The 21091-nt window shown below is 36.6% G+C and overlaps 2 protein-coding genes across 3 annotated transcripts; both read left to right on the top strand.

Annotated features, from left to right (window-relative positions):
• The first annotated feature begins 820 nt into the window (after nucleotides 1-820).
• kcnk13b (potassium channel, subfamily K, member 13b) lies at nucleotides 821-13012 on the top strand. Of its 2 annotated transcripts, XM_077552981.1 has the most exons (4): nucleotides 821-1347; nucleotides 7069-7469; nucleotides 7602-7832; nucleotides 12496-13012. In XM_077552981.1, the coding sequence occupies exons 1-4, from the start codon at nucleotides 1017-1019 to the stop codon at nucleotides 12649-12651; spliced, it is 1119 nt and encodes a 372-aa protein (XP_077409107.1). In that variant the 5' UTR covers nucleotides 821-1016; the 3' UTR covers nucleotides 12652-13012. The 2 variants fall into 2 exon arrangements, with proteins under 2 accessions (XP_077409107.1, XP_077409106.1); XM_077552980.1 differs by having other exon boundaries at nucleotides 7069-7832.
• A 2380-nt stretch (nucleotides 13013-15392) lies between these two features.
• Nucleotides 15393-20209, top strand: LOC144039670 (26S proteasome regulatory subunit 4). The gene is made up of 11 exons (XM_077553258.1): nucleotides 15393-15468; nucleotides 15964-16017; nucleotides 16240-16336; nucleotides 16642-16766; nucleotides 16871-17056; nucleotides 17123-17251; nucleotides 17471-17567; nucleotides 18412-18601; nucleotides 18676-18827; nucleotides 18920-19074; nucleotides 19922-20209. Exons 1-11 carry the CDS (start codon nucleotides 15466-15468, stop codon nucleotides 20054-20056), a joined length of 1323 nt encoding a protein of 440 aa, XP_077409384.1. The 5' UTR covers nucleotides 15393-15465; the 3' UTR covers nucleotides 20057-20209.
• Nucleotides 20210-21091: the final 882 nt, after the last annotated feature.

Raw genomic sequence — 21091 nt, 5'->3', positions numbered from 1 at the left:
ATCCAGGTGTGTCTGGCCATTGTTGTTGTGGTTACTGGGGTCAGGCACACCTGGATTAATCACTTTGTCCAATCTTCAGGAATCTTCTTTGTTCAGGAAGTAGTGGATTTGTGCAAAGAGACCATTGTTTCAAGTGGTAACACACAATTGAATTAAGTTAATCCAAGTTAATATATTAAGTTTAATGAACTCAATTAATTAAATTAATGACCTCATAATTAATTTAACCTAATGTATTAACTTGAATTAATTTAATTCAATCGTGTGTTACCACTTGAAGCAATTAGGTTCAACAATTCTCATTTTAGAATGCATCTCAGGGGGCGGCCATTTTGTCATTTGCTGTCCACTGAAAACGACATCACAGTTTCTCCATGTAACCACCAATCGCAACTCAGCTTGCGTACGTCATGTGACCAAACTCAGAAAACAGGTGAGCCGTGATTGGTTGTTGAGTCCTGAGTATCTGTGATGTCATTTTTAGTCGACAGCAAGTGGCAAAATGGCCGCCCCCCTGAGAGTAATAAAAACGGTGTAAAGAATTCCTTTTGACTTGGCTTCCCCTTTAAAACCATTTTTTTAAGAGGCATTGTTATCTCACATTTACAATAATGCATCAATACAAATGCTTGGATTGTGCACGAGTGGTACAAGTTACATTATATTAGGCAATTAAATCTGTGTTCACAATGGAATCTATTGGTGCTGTCCGTCACTGCGAGGTCGCCGTGCGTAAAGCGTGCGCTCTGGAAAGGTGGGGGTTGGGAGACCATTTTTGGAGAGGCTGGCAGGACTCGAACGCACCACATCCTCAGGTTGTTGCGCGCTTCTCGTCGCCTCTTCTGAGCAGGGTTAGGGTTGTAGATGTGGAAAATACAACCACCTTCAGGGAACGCATTTATTTATTCATGAATGTATTTAGTCGCGCACGACTTTTCCTCGCGCGCGTCTTTTTTTAAGAGCATCATGACAGAAGCCTCTCAGCCCCGCTGCAGCACGAGGACAACCGCAACATAATGGCATTTAGAAGCGGTTGCTGCTGCGGTCCAATTAACGAAGATAATGCGAGATTCTTGCTGCTGGCTTTGTTCATCATCATCTATCTGCTGTGCGGGGCGGCCGTCTTCTCCGCGCTGGAGCAGCCCAAAGAGCGGGAGGCCAAAGAGCGATGGGCGCACAGGTTCGAGCTCTTCAGGCAGACTTATAACCTGAGTAAGAAAGAGCTCAACAGTTTCCTCAGGAATTACGAGGAAGCCAATGTGGCGGGGATTCGAGTGGACAACATCAGACCGAGATGGGACTTTGCTGGGGCTTTCTACTTCGTGGGAACTGTGGTTTCCACCATTGGTGAGTGAGTGTCAAAAATACAATTTCACATTTTGAAAAAAGAAAGAAAGAAATACAGGTCTGAAAAAAAAATCGACGTCACACTTTTCAAATCATAAAGACTGCAATTTTATAAAAAAACAAAATAAAAACAGAAGAATTCTTATGGTGCTCTTTGGTTTTCATGTATATTTTATTGGATTATTTATCTACTTATTTATTTATATGTTTTATATTATATATATGTTCATTGCTCAAGTCCATCACTTCATGAAACAAGAAAAGTTGACAAAGACAGATTCGTTTACATTATTGTTGCAATCTGATGTATGACTTACTGACTTACCGTATGTTTGAGGCAGTTTTGAATTTGTTGAAAATAAATTAACAACTCAAATGTAATCAAATAATAAATTTCATATTAATTCATGGTTCTTTTGCTTTTATACTAACCTATATGACAAGAATATTTACGTCTAATAAATCTGATCGTTTGTTGTACTAAAGAATCATTATTTGCTTGTGTTTGCTATAAAAAAAAATTAATGGCAAGAGAACCATAAAAAATATTTGCAATCTCAAAATTGCAATTACAGTATTTTCAGAAATATTTCAGCCCTAATAAAAATAATTTCAAGTGTCTCTTGTAATTTATAAGTCCAGGTCACATTTTATCAGTGTGTAAAATACACATATTTGGTGTGGAGTTATTTGTCTTTTTATTTTATTATTTTCTCATTTGTGTTAAAATGTCAGTTCTTCAAATATTTTATATTTTTTAATTAGATGCATAGGTGTTCAAAATTTTGTGTGTGTAGCTTTCTGTATTTTCCGTTTTGAAATTAAGTTATAACTTTTTTCCCCTAATTTGCATTTTGTTGAGCAAATGCACTTTCAGGTACACATATCTCTGATTTTGTATAATCAAGTTTTTTTTTTTTATATAATCATTTAAGTTAGCATATTTAAACACAGAGGGTCCCACAATCCCTCCCTGTGGGCCACCATAAAGTTTTTCTGTTTTCTGAAAAGGAAACGATAGAAGTTGAATTAATTTTTTTCAGGGTCAAATGGATAAAAATTCAACTTTAACTGCTTATGGTAGGTTTTAAGCAACATTTTAACATTCTTAATTTTGTAAAACGAAGTTAACCACACTTCAGCCAAGTTGTAGCACGCGTTTAGGCGTTATGGTCTAGATTTCTATCTGTTTCCGTTTTGCAGCAATTATTAGAATATAGCTAAGTTGTGCAATGTCTGACGTGTCACTCCTCTCATCCACAGTCAACAACAAAGCCTCCTTTACAATCAATTTTTTCAAATCAGTGGCCATCTCACGCAATTTCGGCCAATACTTACATTTGTAAACACTTGCTTTATGTCAAGATGTTTGTTCAACTAAATGGAAGCAAAACAGTACACCCACGCAGGCGCATGGATGACTGGTCAACTCCATGCAGGGATGTGCGGCCACACTAGATTTATCTGTAAAGATGGGAAACTGGTGTTAAGAAACTCATCTTCTCTCCTTGGTCATATGCACAGGAAATGTGTGTTTCTTGTATGTGATGATGATAAGAGCTGTTTCAACATTGATTACAGCGTTTTGTAATGAATTCAATTTGGCAGGTTGGATGAATAAAATGTCTGGCAGGGCACTTTTAATGACGACATTGATGGATAATGAGGGCCATTTCAATTGAAAGGCACATTTTTAATGTACCTCATTTCAATGTTGTATTTTTTTTTTTACCATTGCCTATTCCACAATGACGGCATAAATCACACTGTGGGTCTTTCAAGAAAATGGAGAGGGATTACAGATGTTTAATAATTCTTTGATAGTAGTAATAGCATGTAAAAAGAAATTTTACACTTTAATTAACTAATTCGCTGCCATAAATTATTTTCTTTTTTTTTAGATTATTAAAAATTAGGGGCAAGAGGCGATTAACCATTTTAATTGTAATTAATCACATGACTTCACTAGTTAACTCACGCTTAATCACAAATTTTATAACTGTTCTAAATGTACAGTAAAAAAAATTCTAGGTTTTCATACTCTTGTTAACAAAAGTGGAAAAAAATGTTAAATCGAAATAGTTAAAATGAATTTTGACCTTTATAGCCGTAAATGGCAGTCAATGAATTAAAAAATATATATTATTATAAATTTATCAGACAATTAAAGTTTTTAATCGTAATTAATCGCATGACTTGACTAGTTAACTCGTAATTAATCACAAATTTCATATCTGTTCTAAATGTACAATAAAAAAAATCTAGGCTTTCATATTCTTGTTGACAAAAGTGGGAAAATAAATATTAAACTAATAGAATTAGTTCAAATGAATTTTTGACATTTATAGCCGTCAATGGCTGAATGAGTTAAGAATACTAAGTCCACCTTTCATTCACAGCTCTCATAATTTGAAAATCTCTGGACAAATCTTCCAAACGAAGGCAAAACACACTTCATCAATAATGAAATAATGGCGGAGAGTGTTATATTAAGTATGGGTGACGAACTTAATCAAGATCTAAATCTCTTTCAGTAGGCTTCTTTTTGACATTCAGAAAGCAACTATCCTGTACTTTAAGTGGCAAATGTTCTCCACGTTTCTCCTCCTACATTTAAAAAAGCATGAATGTTCGATTCATTGAAAACTTTAATTTGCTGTTAGGAGTGACTTATAATGGTTTGTTTGTCTACTTGTGCACTTTGATTGGCTGGCAACCAGCCCAGGGTGTAACCTGCCCTCACCCAAAATTGAGCTGCGATAGGCTCCAGGTCACCCGCGTCCAAAAAGGTAACTTAACGTAATAAAAAACAAAAACGCAAATCAGGTAATTGAGTAATCCCGAAAAACAAGTTGAAAACAAAATTCACTAATAATGGGATTAAATTTACTAACTAATGCTGCATTTGAGGATGGTCAGAAGTCGAACTTTTCCGAGTTCAAAGCAGAAAGTGTGCACAGGAATGCCCCCTTGAATTCGGAAATTCTACTTGCGAAGTCGGGGTGAAAAAAAGGACCCCGACTTCACCGACGGACTACAAGTGACGTCACTCTACAATGGCGACCCCTTTGGAAACACAGATCATAAATGGTAAAACACAATTTACTCGAGTAAAAAACTAGCTGGCTTTCTTCATTCATAAATATTCGACATAACTTCACGTAACACAACGTACGTGACAGTATGCCTCCCTACATGAAATTATACGGTGAACTACTTAACTGTATGAAATGCTTACGAAATAAGATAAAAACAATGAATGAAGCAAAATTGCGAGGTCAAAATGAGTTTGGAGGACCAAAATAAAAAACAATTTATCACTATCCGCCATTTTGGTTGTTTACTTTCACCTCAAACGCTGTCAGGTCGTAACTGGGGAAAAAACAACTCGGAGATATACGACTTCCGACCATCCTCGAATGCAGCCAGGAATGGAAAACAGGAAACATGACATGACAAGGAAATGACATGGACAAATAACCGAAAAAGACTGAAAGAAAGCAGGGAACTAAACACAAGCACTAACGAGACAACGGCAGACACCTGGACAAGACTGACGAGGCTGAGGGAGCTGATTGGATGACACAAGCTGACACAGGATGACGAGCACAGGTGAACATGATCAAACTTGATGAGACAATCAGACAAAAGGAACACATGACAACTAAAATCTAACCAGAACCAAAATAAACAGATTTGGACGGTGACAACATACAGTATGTACAAAATTAACCATTTACTCCTACATTCACACCAAAGGGCAACTTGGTCTGTGCATGGTTTTAAGTCTCGAGTCTAAAATATCAACAACATAAAAGGAGATTATAAACCAAAATTCAAAGCTTTAGTAAGTCAAAATCAGTCTCGCCCACTGCTTGACATGATCCAACTCAGTATGAAAGGGTTTCAAATGTACGCTACATTTCAAAGGACATTTGCAATCAAACCACGCACTCTACCGTGGTCAAGGTCAAGGCTGTCTGTGACAAGATAATTTGTGAACCTTTTAAAAGGAGCACCAAGTGTCCAATTCCCTTCTTTTGAAATGACCACACATGGAAAGTCTCCATTCACATAATAAGGTTGATGATACTGCAAATATCTGGTCCCTCGCTACTTCACGGTTCACTTATTGCGGATGTTTATTTTCAATAGCGAGTACCCCATAAAATTATTTGTTTTTACTGCTATTTTTGTCCTTTTTTGTAATACTCAAGTAAATATAAACTAGGACTAGGCGAAAAATAATAATCACAATTATTTTGATTGAGGTTGAAATCACGATTAATGAAACGATTATTCATTGATTTTAAATCATAAGGCCTGAACTACAAAAACTCAACTACAGTACTCAAAACTAGATCATACCCTTACGCCCATTCATCTCTTCACGTTGAAAACTTTATTCTTTAACACTATTATTTTTGTCAAGTATAACATAATCTTAAAAGTAACAGTATGAAATTCAAGCCGCTTGCATTTTCATTCTTCATTTTCAAACTTAAGGATTGCATTACCCTCTTTATATATATATATATATATTGTATTTATATATATATCACATCGTATGTTATTTTCACAAGTCTGGTTAGTAGGCTATGAAAATATATATATATATATTTGTATCCTTGAATTTTGAGGAAAATAAAATTCAGTAAATCCTTAAGATCAGATTTAATTATGAATTAAAAGGACAGCGATAAATTGAATTAGTAAGACAGTAAAATAAGAATACAGGTATACACTAAAATAGCAATTGAAAACAAATACTGGGTGTTCCTGCGCATTTTGGCCTCTTAGGAGCAGTGTGGTGCCGTGCTTCCATGATGTACACACTTACAATGAGAACAGAAGAAAGTTGTGACTGTATTCTATTAAAATAACTCTATTTTCACAAATTGGGAAGAATTCCTGCCTTTGAGTAGTGTTATCTTACCTGTGGGTATGTATTTCCACAGCATTTGTGTGTAAATATTCATTATTTGAAGGTTTACTCCCTAAATTGATGCTAACTTCCTGTTAGCATTTGAATGGGATCCTCCATTCACTTGCATTGGCTTTAGCGCTAGGCTCGCGACACGTTAAAAACAAAGCATGTTTTGTATTTAATTAAATATACAGTGTATGCAATTCTTCTTGTCTTGTGTTTAGTTTTAGTTTTATCATAAAATAGCTTAAAAGGAACCCCCATCTGTAATAACAGGTTTTCTCTATATTATTGATTTGGTTTTTACTAACATAAATAATGTAAATAACAATGGCGACGTACGTCCAAACAAAGTTTCTACAAAACGTAGTAAACTGGAAATGATTTTTGGAAAATGAATCTCATAGTTATGCTAATAACAACCAAATAAATAATATAGAGCAATTTGTCTTTACAGTCGGGTTTCCTTGTAAAGGACGCTTAAGGACGGCAGAATCACATTGATTCGCTACAAGCTTGCTACAAGCAACATGGTGCATTCAGGGTGCTTTCACAACGTAGGGAACTTGTAAACGCACCGTTTTTCTTCGATTATTACATTTTAAAGATCAAGAGAAGCCAAAATCGATATCACGATAAAAATTTCAATTAGTCGTCCAGCCCTAATATAAACAACTTTCAATCTACACTTTTAATCAAAGTATTAAATATTTGGTAAATTATGAAACGTGTCATTATGCGCATTCTAGGGTATTCTCTGTGGAGATTTTTAAGATGAGATTTATGTGTCCAAGGTTTTGGGATGACCACACCCGCCACAATTGGAGGGAAGGTCTTCCTGATGTTCTACGGCCTTCTGGGATGCGCGGCCACCATCCTCTTCTTCAACCTCTTCCTCGAGCGGGTCATCACTGTTATCGCCGTCGTCCTCAAGTCCTGCCACCAGCACCGTCACAACAAGGGGGAGCTTGGACCCCAGAACGGTCGGAGGGTCTGTGCAAGGTCGAGTGGGAAAGGGGAGTATCTTGCCGGCTGGAAGCCTTCAGTCTACTGTGTCATGTTCATCCTCGGAGCGGCGGCCATTTTGGTGTCTTGTTGCGCCTCGCTCATGTACTCTGCAGCCGAGGGCTGGGGCTACATGGACTCGCTCTACTTCTGCTTCGTGGCCTTCAGCACCATCGGCTTTGGCGATATGGTGAGCAGTCAGCGGCTGGTCTACGAGGGCAACGCCACGGCAGCATACCAGCTGGGAAACTTCTTGTTCATCCTGACGGGCGTCTGCTGCATCTACTCCCTCTTCAACGTCATCTCCATTGTCATCAAGCAGGTCCTCAACTGGCTGCTGAGGAGACTTGAAGCCCTCTGCCGATGTTGTTATTCCAGAAAGGGTCACCGCCCACACCGACACCCCCGTCGGAACGTGGTGGCCCCGGGTCACTTGCGAGCCCGCAGCGAACCTTCCATAGAGACAGATGCCGTCAATGAGAGCGAGACTGACGCTGGACGCAGGATGTCCGGCGAGATGATCTCTATGAGAGACTTTCTGGCAGCAAATAAGGTCAGAGCACCTAATATAATCATATGTTTCTACGAGTCATCGTTTCACTCCCATCCCAGAGTCATTTGACTGGACTTAGATCAATTTTTGACAAATAAATAACCAAAAATCTATCTGGGGCCGCAAAACATTTAACTCATTCGCTGCCATTGACGGCTATAAACGTCAAAAATTCATTTAAACTATTTCTATTAGTTAAATTTTTTTTCCCCACTTTTGTTAACAAGAGTATGAAAACCTAGAATTTTTTTTTAGAAATACCGATATAAATGATGATAAAATGTCTTTACCCATCTCGAAATGGGAGACAGACTTGTCTATAGCACCGGAACCTGACTTTTGGATTCAAGTTTGTGAAAACGCATTTAAAATGACAAAACACACAAATTTACAACTTATCCAATATAAAATTATTCACAGAACATACATTACTCAATATATGATGAAGAAAATGGGACTCTCAGACTCCGACATTTGTCTCCAATGCTTACAAAACACTACAGACACTTATGTTCATGCTTTATGGTTATGTACTCCGGTTATGTATTTCTGGACTAGTCTTAGAAAAACTTTCCGCCATTTTGGACTGTAGGATACCTTTATCTCCAAACTTGTGTTTGCTAGGTGACCTAACAACAACTGACTTACCACATAAACAATTTCAATCTACACTTGTAGCCCTTACTATCGCTAAAAAAACAATTCTTGTTAACTGGAAAAATAAACAAACTCTGAATATCGACCAATGGTCTAACCTCCTCATAAATCACATTTTAATGGAAAAAATATCTGCCTCAAATAAAAACCAAATATCAAAATTTATAGAAACATGGTCTACGTATATAGAATTTTTTAACCTAATTCCGGTTACTTAATTCTGTCTGTTAGCGAGAGCCACTACATCGTGATAACTTACATTGATGTTTCTGCATCTGGCAATTTAGTATTATATTATATTATTAGTATGGGATTTTTTTTAATGGGCTTTAGGTGAACTGATAAAGAAAAAAAAAGAGAGAAAAAAAAAGAGAAAAAAATAATAATAAATAAAAAATACCGATATAAAATGTGTGATTAATCGTGAGTTAACTCTTGAAGTCATACGATTAATTTTATGGACATTTTATGGTATTTTTTTAATTTCTTTTTTTGTTTTTAGACATGTTATGGTTAATTTTGAAACATTTTCTTTATTGTTATTTTCTAAATCAATTTTCTGACTTTTTGGCAGTTTTTTGTGGTATTTTTTTTGATTCTTTCTGTTGTTTTCAGACATTTTATAGTTACTTTTTAAACATTTTCTTTTCTGTCTTTTTTTTACTTTTTAGGTAATTTTGTGGATATTTTATGGTTATTGTTGTTGGTTGTTGGTGTTGTTGTTTTTTAGATTTCTTCATTTGTTTTTTACATTTTATTTAAACTTTTTAAACTTTTCATTTTCTGCCTTTTTTTTCAAATTAATTTTCTGACTTTTTGGCAATTCCAAAGACATTCCATTGTAATTTTTTGCTTTTCTTCTTCCTCTTTGGACATTTTATGGTCACTTTTGGACATTTTTAGGTCATTTTTAAAACAATTTCATTTACCTTTCAATCGCTCTTTTTCTGACAACTTAAAAAATTGGACTTTGACCATTTTAAAATATTTAATAATTTTTTTTGTTTATCAAAATCATTCATTTATCTAAAGAATATTTTGTCTAAAAAAATAAAATAAATTTATAAACAAATATTAATTTCTACCTTTTTTTACAGATCCACAGGGAGCCAAACTCAGTGAGGCAATAGACATATTTAATATAGTTTTCAACATATTCACATAATGTTATGATTTTAATGACGTGACATTTCCTCTGAATAACGGTGGTCCCTCCCCATTGTGATGACCTCTTGAGCCATCTTCCAGGCACTCGATGGTGCCATCTGTCTTTCAATTTACATAAGCGAGACTACTTCTTAGACAAGAGGATCATGTTGTGCACACTGCTGGCTGTCTAATCAGTCTCCTGATTATACTTTAAATTGGGAGAGAAAATATGGATTCATTTTCATCTGAATCATTTGAATAAATGCGACGAGTGACGAGAGGAACAAAATAATAAAATCTAAAGGAACATGTTCTCTCAGACCGTCTGGAAATATAGGGAGTTTGAAGGTTTAGCTACAATGAAGATAATATTCATGTTTTTAGAATGTGGAAGGAAGACCCACGCAAGCTCAGGGAGAACATGTCAACTCAGCGTAGGAATGTGAAAAGAATATCACAACACAGAGATGTGTGCCGTGCCTTAACCAAGGTTAATGCTTAATGAAAAGATCCAAATGTACATTTCAAGAATCGTCTTGCCTCTTGAGCTTTGTTGTTATTTTTGATTTAAGAAATGCTTCTACTGCCAATTTTACATTCTGGTTTAAAAGTTAAATACGCGTCCAGATTGGAAAGCTAATGAGCACAACACAAAAATAACTGTTCGCTTCTACTTTCATCAGAGTTATCTCATTGGCTGTAGCTGGCCAATTAAATGTAGTCATGTAGATGATGTGATTTTCTAGTACCTCATTAAGCACACTATTCAGATTTTTTTTTTTTTTTTGATACGCATTAATTTGCTTTCCTCCCCGGCTACACTCCTTTTAGCCTCATGTAAATTGTGCACAATACATCACATACGGTATGATAAACACGTATTTATGGCAGTTTTATTTTTCACGCACACACACGGTAGAGATGGAATATTGCACATTGATTTTTGTTCTTGTTATTGTACAATTTGTATTGTATTTTAAAATATGTACACAGTAGATTTTGGAGAGTAAATTTGACTCTAGAGTGGGACCAAATAGACTCAGTTGTAGAGTAATATTTACACTTAGAAGAGAGTTAAAGAGTTGGGAAAAAATAAAAGTGATTCAAGGGCTGAGGAGCAAACTCACGGCCTTCAACTTGAGAGACAGCCGACCTACTCCCTGAGCCATGCTGCTCCTGCTTTCTGTTAGTATATTGCTCGTGTCAGCTGCAGCTGATTCCATGATTTGATGGACTCTTCCGAAAAACAATGTTTTTGGTCTCCTCTTTGAGATAAGCAATCAGTGGGAGAGGCATAGCTCAGGTGCTAGTGTGGCAGTCTCCCAAGCTGAAGGTTGTGAGTTCGTTCCTCAACACTTGAGTGACTTTAATTTTTAATTTTTTCCCAATTCTGTATTTTACTCTCTTCCTAGTGTAAATCTTAGCCTCCTCTAAAACGGAGTCTATTTGGTCCCACTCTTAAATAGAGTCAAATTTGCTTTCCAAAATGTACTGTATACTCATGTACATGTTATTTGTACATACAGTATATAGAAGATTATTTGTAATATAATTTTCCTCTCTTTTTTTGTCAGTGACTAAACTAAGTTTTCATACTCTTGTTAACATAAAAGTGTGTGTGTGGGGGGGGGGGGGGTTAAAGTAAATATATAAACTAAATATAAATATAGAATAAATATGACTGCATATTTTAGTCATTGATACAGTAATTTGAAAATAATTCATGAAATTGAGTTAAAATTAAAAAGATTTACTGTACTCTAAAAAAAACGAGTATGTTATTGGTTTGTGTTGAGGTCATTTTTCTGCCACTAGATGGCATAATTGCATTTTTAAGACATTGGTGACAGCTCAGTGTATTTTTCTTTTCATATTAAGAGCTATCTAATCTTTAACATAAAGTATCTTGTGAAATTCTGCAATTTTTTTCCAGTCATTACAAATATATGCATTTTTATTAAATGTATTACTGCTAAAATTTGACGTGGACGTGTCTGCTGCATTGTGACTGAAATTCCCCTAGTACAGGCTTTCCAAGTAAGGGGCAGTCATTAATCGCACGTGAAAAAAAAATGAGTGGCGTTAACGGAACTTTAAATTAGCTCAAAATTAACTCACTCATTTTGACACCCCTAGTTTTTATTTATTGATTGATATTTAATTCTATTTATATATTTATTTTTGTATTTATTTTTATTTTTTTGAATCTCATTTTATATATTTTTATTTATGTATATGTATATTTATTAGTTTATTTTATTATATATTATTATATATTTATATATATATATATATATATATATATATATATATACATATATATATTAAATCCATTAATATATATATATATATATTTTTTTTTTATGTTTTCCATTTTTTATTTTCACTTATATGCATTTATTTATTTATTTTGTCATGTATTTATTTTCAATTTTGACAGTTTTGGTCCTCCATAAATTTAACATGGGAGACACGGTTTTTACCTAACCTAAAGTGACCTACCAGGATTTGATGCACATAGTAAAGGCGAGTGCTTTTGGTAACCTAGCAACAATATGGCCCAATTAGTCCTCTCCGAATGAGGATGTGAAGGCTGCCAGCGCCGTTGGGCTCAAACTATGTGCCAAACACATTCGCTGTATTCTACACATACAGTACTCCTGTGATATCCAAAAAAGAATTGGTGTGTGTGAGTGGGAGGGAAGTCGAGTGTTGCTTTTATACCCGTCCGTCACACTTTGTTGTGATCTTTGTTCACTTGAATTAAAACAGACATGGAGCAAAAGTGGATTCAGAGAAAGAACACATTCCATTAGTGGCTCGTTCTCATCTGATTTCTTTTCATTATCTGCTGCAGGTCAACTTGGCAATCATGCAGAAGCAGCTTTCCGAGATGGCGATTGGACACTCGCGCCAGCCCAGCTCCACTTCACACCACAACGGCTTCTCTGGAGGAGTGGGGGCCCTCGGCATCATGAACAACCGGCTGGCGGAGACGAGCACGGACCGATAGGGAGAAATAAAGTGGATATGAAACAAGTGTGAGGATGAGCGGGGAGTGGGGGGGAAAAAAATCAACAAAGACCTACGCTTCCTCGGAAATTTGAATACTGTGTATTTCCTATTAAAATGTGTACACTGCAACGATATGAATGATGCATGATAGTTTTGCTGGAATTTCACATGTGGGCCAGCTTCAGTTTGTTGGGATGTTCCTCCCATGGGGAATTCAGTTTCCATGGTGATATACAAGCCCGCTTTGTTCCCTTGTATCGAAGCTTGAAAAGGCTTATTTGCCATAGGTAGCTGCACAGCTGACTTCCACTGCGCTTAAGTACTTTACAGTACATGCACTGCACAGTATCTCACATCCATTGCCGTATAGCACAAAAACTGGATTGAATAAAGTGGCTTTTTTTGGTTGTTGCTGGGTTCTGTCTTTTATTTACAAAAATCATGAAGAACATAAAAGAAGTTACCAAATAATTGGGCTCATGAAACATCATCAATATCTAACAGAATGCACCTAGTACGAAAAATAACTAGTCTGATATCACCCTCAAGGACATTTTCTCACCGTTATTCAATACTTTGGCTTACAATGTCCAATTTTAACTCAATTTCATGTGTTTGTGTGCCCTTTGCTGGTTTGTGGATTCAAGGGTAAGGACTATTTGAAATACACTACTTTTTTTTTTTTTTTTTACTTGTTTTCGTGAGTTTTTGAGTAGCCCGCAAAAAAACAGCTCACCAGTAATGGGACATTGTGATTTTCTAGGAACGTTGTTGAAGTGATCATTTGAAAATATAAACACTGGCAGAGATTAAAGAAAAAAAATTTAAGTTGTAAAAAGTAACGATAAAAACGATAACTAATTGAAGGTACATTATGACATTTATAAAACTTTTAATTTCTTGTTTTAAAAGTTTTTTTTTTAATTAACTAAATCAAATCATTGTCGAAAAACAAATATATATATATATATATATATATATATATATATATATATATATATATATATATATATATATATATATATATATATTTTTTTTTTTTAAACAACTAAAAACTAAAACTAACTTAATTTAAAACAACAACAACAATATCATTTATCTACTACATGTTTTAATAGGAAATAAGCTCCAAAAGCACCATAAATTGCCATGACTATTTATGCTTGGAAATGTTAAAACATACAGATACCTTGAGATCAGAGGTGGCAAATCCAGGTCCAGAAAGTAAGAACCCCAGCACAGTTTGGCTTTAGCCCCAGGTGCTAGCTAGCTAGCTCCCTAGCTAGCTCCCATGGTGCTCGTTTACCTGGTAGGGAGCTAGCTAGCTAGCACCAGAGGCTAAAGCCAAACTGTGGCAGGGTTTTTACTTTCTCAACTTGGATTTGCCACTCTTGGTTATAGAGTAAAAAGCCTTTATCGATTGTTGCCACAGTTTGGCTTTAGCCCCTGATGCTAGCTAGCTAGCTAGCTCCCTAGCAGGTAAATGAGCACCATGGGCGGTAGCTAGCTAGCTAGCACCTGTGGCTAAAGCCAAACTGTGGCAGGGTTTTTACTTTCTGGACCTGGAACACCTCTGCTTGAGATACGAGTTTAAGGCGTGTTATGACCATGCTCGTTACTCAAAACACTCTCAACTCATCCTTCCCCACAGAAATTAATAGAAATATCATTTATCTACTACATGTTTTAATAGGAAAGATAGCAGTAGATAACATTACTTAGTAGTTAATAATATACTTAGTTACTTATATGCTTAGTAATGATGACATAGCTAAATAGAATTTAAAGAATTAAACCGTTTATGCATAATATTTCAAATAGTAATTCATTGTGCGGCATGTTTCAAATAGTAATTCATTGTGCGGCTCCATTTTGTGTTCCCACTTTAGCCACAATACAGTCATAAAGACAATTGAAACGATTAGCTTGAAAGTAAACTTCAGCTGTGAGTGGCGCAACTTAAAACAGTTTTTTTTAAATAAACTGGCACTATTATAGACATAAATATGTACTTCCATGACAAATACAACAAATCTGATAGGACACTATACCACACGTTTCATATTTGATCTCCTCGCAGAAGAAAATTAAATATATTTGAAACATAGTATTTGATGGCGGGGGATAATAGTACACCTGGGTTTTAACAGTATAGGGAATGGTAGCATTAGTCCGGGTCAGTGGCTGCAGATCCATAATCAGCCTACATGGACATGTGATCAGCTGAACAAACAGTCAAAATGCATGTTAAGCATGCTAAGCCCATTACTGTAATGACGTAATTAGGTTTGCGGTAGTGGAATGTTGTTGTTGTGTACATACTTATTGAATTATCATCAAGATTAAAGAAAAACAGAACCTTTTCTTGTGAAAACAAGTTGTACTACAACATGCAGTGTGTTTTGTTAACTTTTATATGTAAATCTAATTAAACTAATCTTTAAATATCAGTATATGCCTGATCATTGTACTAAAATAACTGTTGTCTAACAAGGAGCTGATAGCAATTTTCACAATGTTTTGTTTTTCATTTGTTACCATTATTAATTTACTTATTTATTTTTTTCAGATTTTTTTATGAATATTTCAATGTAATATTATACTGTATACAAAATATAGGTACATTACATAATATCCATTCATCCATTTTCTTAACCGCTTACTCCTCTCAAGCTGTACCTGTAGCAATAACCACACCTAAACACAGGATGGCAGTAGTGCGCCGATACGTGATTTGACGGGGGACTAAAGCAACGAGTTCAACAAGCGGCTCGCTGAACTCAGTGACGTCATTTCTAAGCGACGCGAAACAATGGTAAGTGAGCAAGCAATTTTCCTTTCGCCTCGAAAGGTTTATCATACAGTAACATTTTAATGCTTTATGTCGGACAAACATAGAACTTCATATAGTTGTATTCAATGTATTTTTTCATTTCATGACTTGTGTTTGTCATTTTCACAAAAAGCACCACGTTTAATGACTATGTCAGCCGTTAGCAAATGGCTAATAGCGTTAGCTTCTGCTTTACTGTCATCTCGTTGTCAACAATGTCGGTTCTCGAAATGTCATTTATAGACACCCCGTGTAAAATAGTGACTTTTCATCTTTATACGGGAGTGAGCTTCCTTGTTAGAGTGTTTTCCCGTTTGGTGCGTATCGTGTACATTTATTTTGACTAACGGAGCTAACGTGGTTCGTGCGAGCTGAACTAAACACACGCGATCTCTGTCATTTAAAGTTATTGTAACATGTACAATCTTTATAGAATTGTGACTGACACTAATATTAAACAATATTGGAATATTTAAGGGTCAAAGCCAGAGCGGCGGTCACGGTCCAGGAGGGGGCAAAAAGGATGACAAGGTAAGATTGGCATTGCACGTTTTTGCTAACGCTAACCTGTTTGTTATGTATTCTGTTGGTTTGTTTTTCTACCCAGCATGTTAATTTCTTTGTTATATGTTTTGAATTTACATCGTAACAACCTGTCAGAATTGTATTTAAGACAATGTGTTGGCCCCATTTAAATTTGTATATATTTAAAAGCCTTTAATTGAATTAAAAATAATGTTTTACTTTTTTAAGGATAAGAAAAAGAAGTACGAGCCCCCGATTCCTACTAGAGTTGGCAAGAAAAAGAAGAAGACAAAAGGACCAGATGCTGCCAGTAAACTACCATTGGGTAAGTACATAAAACTAGCACACAGCGAAGAATTTTTCAATCTCAGTAATTTGTGATCAGATTATATGCAGTGCTAAACAAAAGTGAGTACACACCCTTTTGAAAGTAAGCTCTCCATTTATTTCGAAGTGATTTTGATGTGTATTACATTTACCTGTGGTTGCATTGAACAAGGCTGAACACCTGACATGAAAAATTGATATTAAATTGAGAGTAAAGCCCACTATGTAGAAGTCAAAGCAACAAATAGTATGCATTATGCATAAAATTGATGTGAATGAAATTATTTCAATTTATGTTTTCAGTCACCCCTCACACTCAGTGTCGCCTGAAGCTACTTAAGCAGGAGCGGATTAAGGACTACCTCCTCATGGAGGAGGAGTTCATCAGAAACCAGGAACAGATGAAACCCCTGGAAGAAAAACAAGAGGTCAGTCTTTTCATATGACCATATTGGACAAATTCATTAATAAGAGCAGCTCTGCTATGATAAAATATAGTTCGTAGAGTGAAATAATTGTTTTTGCATCACAGGAGGAGAGGTCCAAGGTGGATGACCTGCGAGGGACCCCCATGTCTGTGGGCACTCTGGAAGAAATCATAGATGACAACCATGCTATCGTGTCCACTTCAGTTGGGTCAGAGCATTACGTCAGCATCTTGTCCTTTGTGGATAAAGATCTGCTGGAGCCGGGTTGCTCAGTCCTGCTTAACCATAAGGTAATCGGCATTTATTGCCATTACACATTTTGAAAAAGGTTGGTATTCATCTCGTTTGTCCTTCAGGTTCATGCTGTGATTGGGGTGCTGATGGATGACACTGATCCTTTGGTGACTGTCATGAAAGTGGAGAAGGCCCCACAAGAAACGTATGCTGACATCGGGGGACTGGACAATCAGATCCAGGAGATTAAGGTAAAAAAAACAAAAAATAAAATGACGGTCAGAGAAGGCACATGTTTGAGTATTTGAATAAATGTTTCTATAGTTCAACAGTCACTGTTTTAATATTTTTTATGGATGTCTTTGGGTTGGGTTACAGGTTGTTATTGATTTGGTAATATATAGATGATGAATAAAAAAACATTTACCGAGTTTTGAGGCTAAATGTGTGGCTGTGATGTGATCTTCCAGGAGTCAGTGGAGCTGCCTCTCACACATCCAGAGTATTATGAAGAAATGGGCATAAAGCCCCCCAAAGGTGTCATCCTCTATGGACCACCTGGCACAGGTGAGCATAAATAATATATACAGTATTTAGATATAGTACCTTGTTTTAGTCAAGATCACACCAACTGAAACCAAGGCACTATCGAGACTAGAGATTATCAAGATCAAAACTTTTGGAAGTGGAGACCGAGACAAGATCAAAACTTTTGGAGGTCGAGACTGAGACCAAGAGGTTTTAAAAGTCGAGACCAAGACCAAGAGTTTTGAAAGTCCCAGACTTTTGGAGGTCGAGACCGGGACAAGACCCGGACTTTTGGAGGTCGCGACCGGGACAAGACCCGGACTTTTGGAGGTCGAGACTGGGACAAGACCCGGACTGTGTATATATAAAAGAAAAATCACCCCCAAAAAAATCTTAACAAAATTGCCTGTATCTTATTATTATTAGATTTGCACACAAAAAAAGCACACAGAAAACACAAAATAAATTCTGCTATGTAATACTGTAGTACAATTAAATAAATTTAACATCTAAGCAAAATTTTGGTTTCACTTTACACTTTTACTTATTAAAACTAATTGTCCTGACAAGCAAAGAAAAATGTCATTTTACAAAGAACATTTCAAAGAAAAGTCAGGAAAAATGCTTAAATTAAATGAAGTGAATGAAAAAAGAACTTAGGCCTGCATTCTGCGTTCCTCCTGGGGAAAATTAACCTCAGTTACTTACTAAAAACATCTTGTTGCTGTTTTTGGGCTATTTCTGAAGCGTCCTAAAAAGCCACTAGATGGCGCCAAAGTCCTGTCTAATAAAGATTCATTTAGTGAGAATCCATTCTGGTCATTTTTGACCTTTTTGTTGCTAGTTTAGAAAATATTTTTAACACTTAATCTTTGTTGACTAGGTAAGACACTGCTTGCCAAGGCCGTCGCCAATCAGACGTCCGCCACCTTCCTGCGTGTGGTGGGCTCCGAGCTCATCCAGAAGTACCTGGGAGACGGGCCCAAGCTGGTCCGTGAGCTTTTCAGGGTGGCGGAAGAACACGCGCCATCCATCGTTTTCATCGACGAGATCGACGCCATCGGGACGAAGAGGTGCAAAGACGTTCCCGTTGCAATCAGCACTCAAGACAGGAAGGCGGCCATCTTGACGTGTTTGTGTCACACAGGTATGACTCCAACTCTGGTGGCGAGAGGGAGATCCAGAGGACCATGTTGGAGCTACTCAACCAGCTGGACGGCTTCGACTCGCGGGGCGACGTCAAAGTTATCATGGCCACCAATCGGATAGAAACTCTGGATCCGGCCCTCATCAGACCTGGTCAGTATGACTGTGCTTGTAAAGAAATGATTTTTTGTTTTTGACATTTTAATCCATGCTTCTTGTGTTTTGTTCTGTTTTGCCTGCCTCAGGGAGAATTGACCGAAAGATCGAGTTCCCCCTGCCTGACGAGAAAACCAAAAGGAGGATCTTCCAGATTCACACAAGCCGGATGACGGTGGCTGACGACGTCACCCTCGACGACCTCATTCTGGCAAAGGACGATCTATCAGGAGCAGACATTAAGGTAAGAAAAATAAAGACTGAAATCAGAAAACAATTTTCACCTAAACATATTGGTTTATTTAATACAGTGGTTCTCAAATAGGGGTTTGAGTAATCCTAGGGGTACATAAGATTTTCAAATATAGTTAAAAAGTATGTGTAAATATTTCTAAAAAATGTAAGTTCATAAAATGAATTTTATATTCAGTAGGCAATTGAACTCTAGTATCCTAAAAACCCAGCATTCCCCCCCATACCAGAATAGTTTGACCCAACTTGTCATATGCCATCTAGAATCACCTGTCAATCACTCAAAAACTTTATTTAAAATTCAGTTCATTATTTATTTTTGAGAACAGAGCTTTACTATGATCCCAAAAGATGACTTTATGTTGATAATAATCTGTATGTGCACTAATCTTTATTTATAATTAAGTTATTTATTCTTTTTTTCTTTTCTTTTTTTAGTTTTATCTTTTTATTTCCAAATAGTTCAAGAGGCCACATAAATACAAATAGAGTTTCAACTTTTAATAATGGATCAGACAATTATGGCACAACACTCGGTTTTATTTTATTTTTTTCTTCAATAAGAAATGCTTTGTGCTGGTTAGGGAAATAATATATATATATATATATATATATATATATATATATATTTTTTTTATTCACAGGAGGTACATAATTGGAAAAAGGTTAAGAACCACTGTTTGAATACTTCACACATTCTCAGTCCAAACAAATAATTTCGTCTGCTGCCCTCATGTGGCATGTGAAGACATGACACGTGGCCATTCATTCAAAGTGTTTCCACTACTTTTAGTTCTATTTTGAATTAAATGTTTTTGTGTTCTCCTTGTGCACTGCAGGCCATCTGCACAGAGGCAGGCCTCATGGCGCTGCGGGAACGTCGCATGAAAGTCACCAACGAAGACTTCAAAAAGTCCAAGGAAAACGTCTTGTACAAGAAGCAGGAAGGCACGCCAGAGGGGCTGTACCTCTAACCTCCAAACCGTTGCGGTTTTCCTCCCACCCCACCTTTATACATCATCAGCCGAGTTGTTCATCTGCTCAGAGAGAATTTTGTTATATTTTGTGCATGTCATGTCTAGCTTATCCCGTTCTATGTTTCAGATGAATAAATGAGTATGTCTAAACCTATGTGGCGTTATTTTAGCTACTACTCAAAACCCATCACAGACGCAAAGATCTGAGTCCTGGAAAATAACTTGGATACCGCTGTCAGCAAATATCCAATATAACTGCAATCTGATTTGAATCAGCCGTCATATTTTAATCAGCAGTTAAATGATTACAGCACGGATAAGTAAATCCAGCTAAGCTGACGTCTGACACGGCGCAACTTGATTTAATTCCTCTTGATGTGGAGCCGCATGTATCACTACGCTCAGCAGAAAGAGGTCCCATGCAGCAAGCATCTGAGAAGCGACCCTCCTTCAAAACACTTTCCTTATTAAATCCGACCGGCATTTCTACTGCGGATGTGTCAGGATCCGTGTTTGTTTAGATTTGAATATGGGTTTTGTTTGGTGTTATGTTGTCTTCTGCGTCATGTATGTCTCATTATGGTGTAGTGTTCCCCTGTTCTCGTCAGCACCTGTCCCTTGTGTACCAATCAGCTCCCTCAGCCACTCTTTGTCAAAGTGATCCTCGTCTAGTTAGTTTGCTAGTGTCTACTTCCCTGTTTGAGTTCCGTTAGTTGTCATGTCTCCCTCCATGTTCTGTAAGTTTAGTGTGTTTGTTTCATTGACTTTTTTTGTTGTTGTTGTGCTTTTCCTTGATTTTGTTTGTTGGAGATTTCAAAGTATCTTGTTCTCCTTTTGTGGACATACCTCACCTCCCCTGCCTCTGCACTTGGGTCCTCAACCCCACGCCCAACATAACAGGATGTGTGTAACTTTTAATGAGCAGCTACCTGGTCAACCGAGTCGGATTCTGCCACAGTGCCTTATTTTTCAGTATTAAAATACAGATGGGATTGTAAGAAAGTAGGCAAGGCTGGCCGTCTGAAATGTCAT

The sequence above is a fragment of the Vanacampus margaritifer genome, chromosome 19 (assembly GCF_051991255.1).
Source record: "Vanacampus margaritifer isolate UIUO_Vmar chromosome 19, RoL_Vmar_1.0, whole genome shotgun sequence".
In the NCBI taxonomy this organism is placed as follows: Eukaryota; Metazoa; Chordata; class Actinopteri; order Syngnathiformes; family Syngnathidae; genus Vanacampus; species Vanacampus margaritifer.
The sequence above is the reverse complement of the archived record's forward strand: the minus strand, read 5'-3'. Positions and strand labels throughout refer to the sequence as shown.

What these genes read in the sequence shown, in the direction of transcription:
- kcnk13b (XM_077552980.1), top strand. Translation starts at nt 1,017, where the DNA reads ATGGCATTTAGAAGCGGTTGCTGCTGCGGTCCAATTAACGAAGATAAT. An exon ending in AACTGTGGTTTCCACCATTG is followed by an intron (nt 1,348 to 7,068) that starts GTGAGTGAGTGT and finishes TATGTGTCCAAG; the next exon opens with GTTTTGGGATGACCACACCC. An exon ending in ACTTTCTGGCAGCAAATAAG is followed by an intron (nt 7,833 to 12,495) that starts GTCAGAGCACCT and finishes TATCTGCTGCAG; the next exon opens with GTCAACTTGGCAATCATGCA.
- LOC144039670 (XM_077553258.1), top strand. An exon ending in CAGTCCTGCTTAACCATAAG is followed by an intron (nt 17,057 to 17,122) that starts GTAATCGGCATT and finishes TTTGTCCTTCAG; the next exon opens with GTTCATGCTGTGATTGGGGT. An exon ending in GACGCCATCGGGACGAAGAG is followed by an intron (nt 18,602 to 18,675) that starts GTGCAAAGACGT and finishes TGTGTCACACAG; the next exon opens with GTATGACTCCAACTCTGGTG.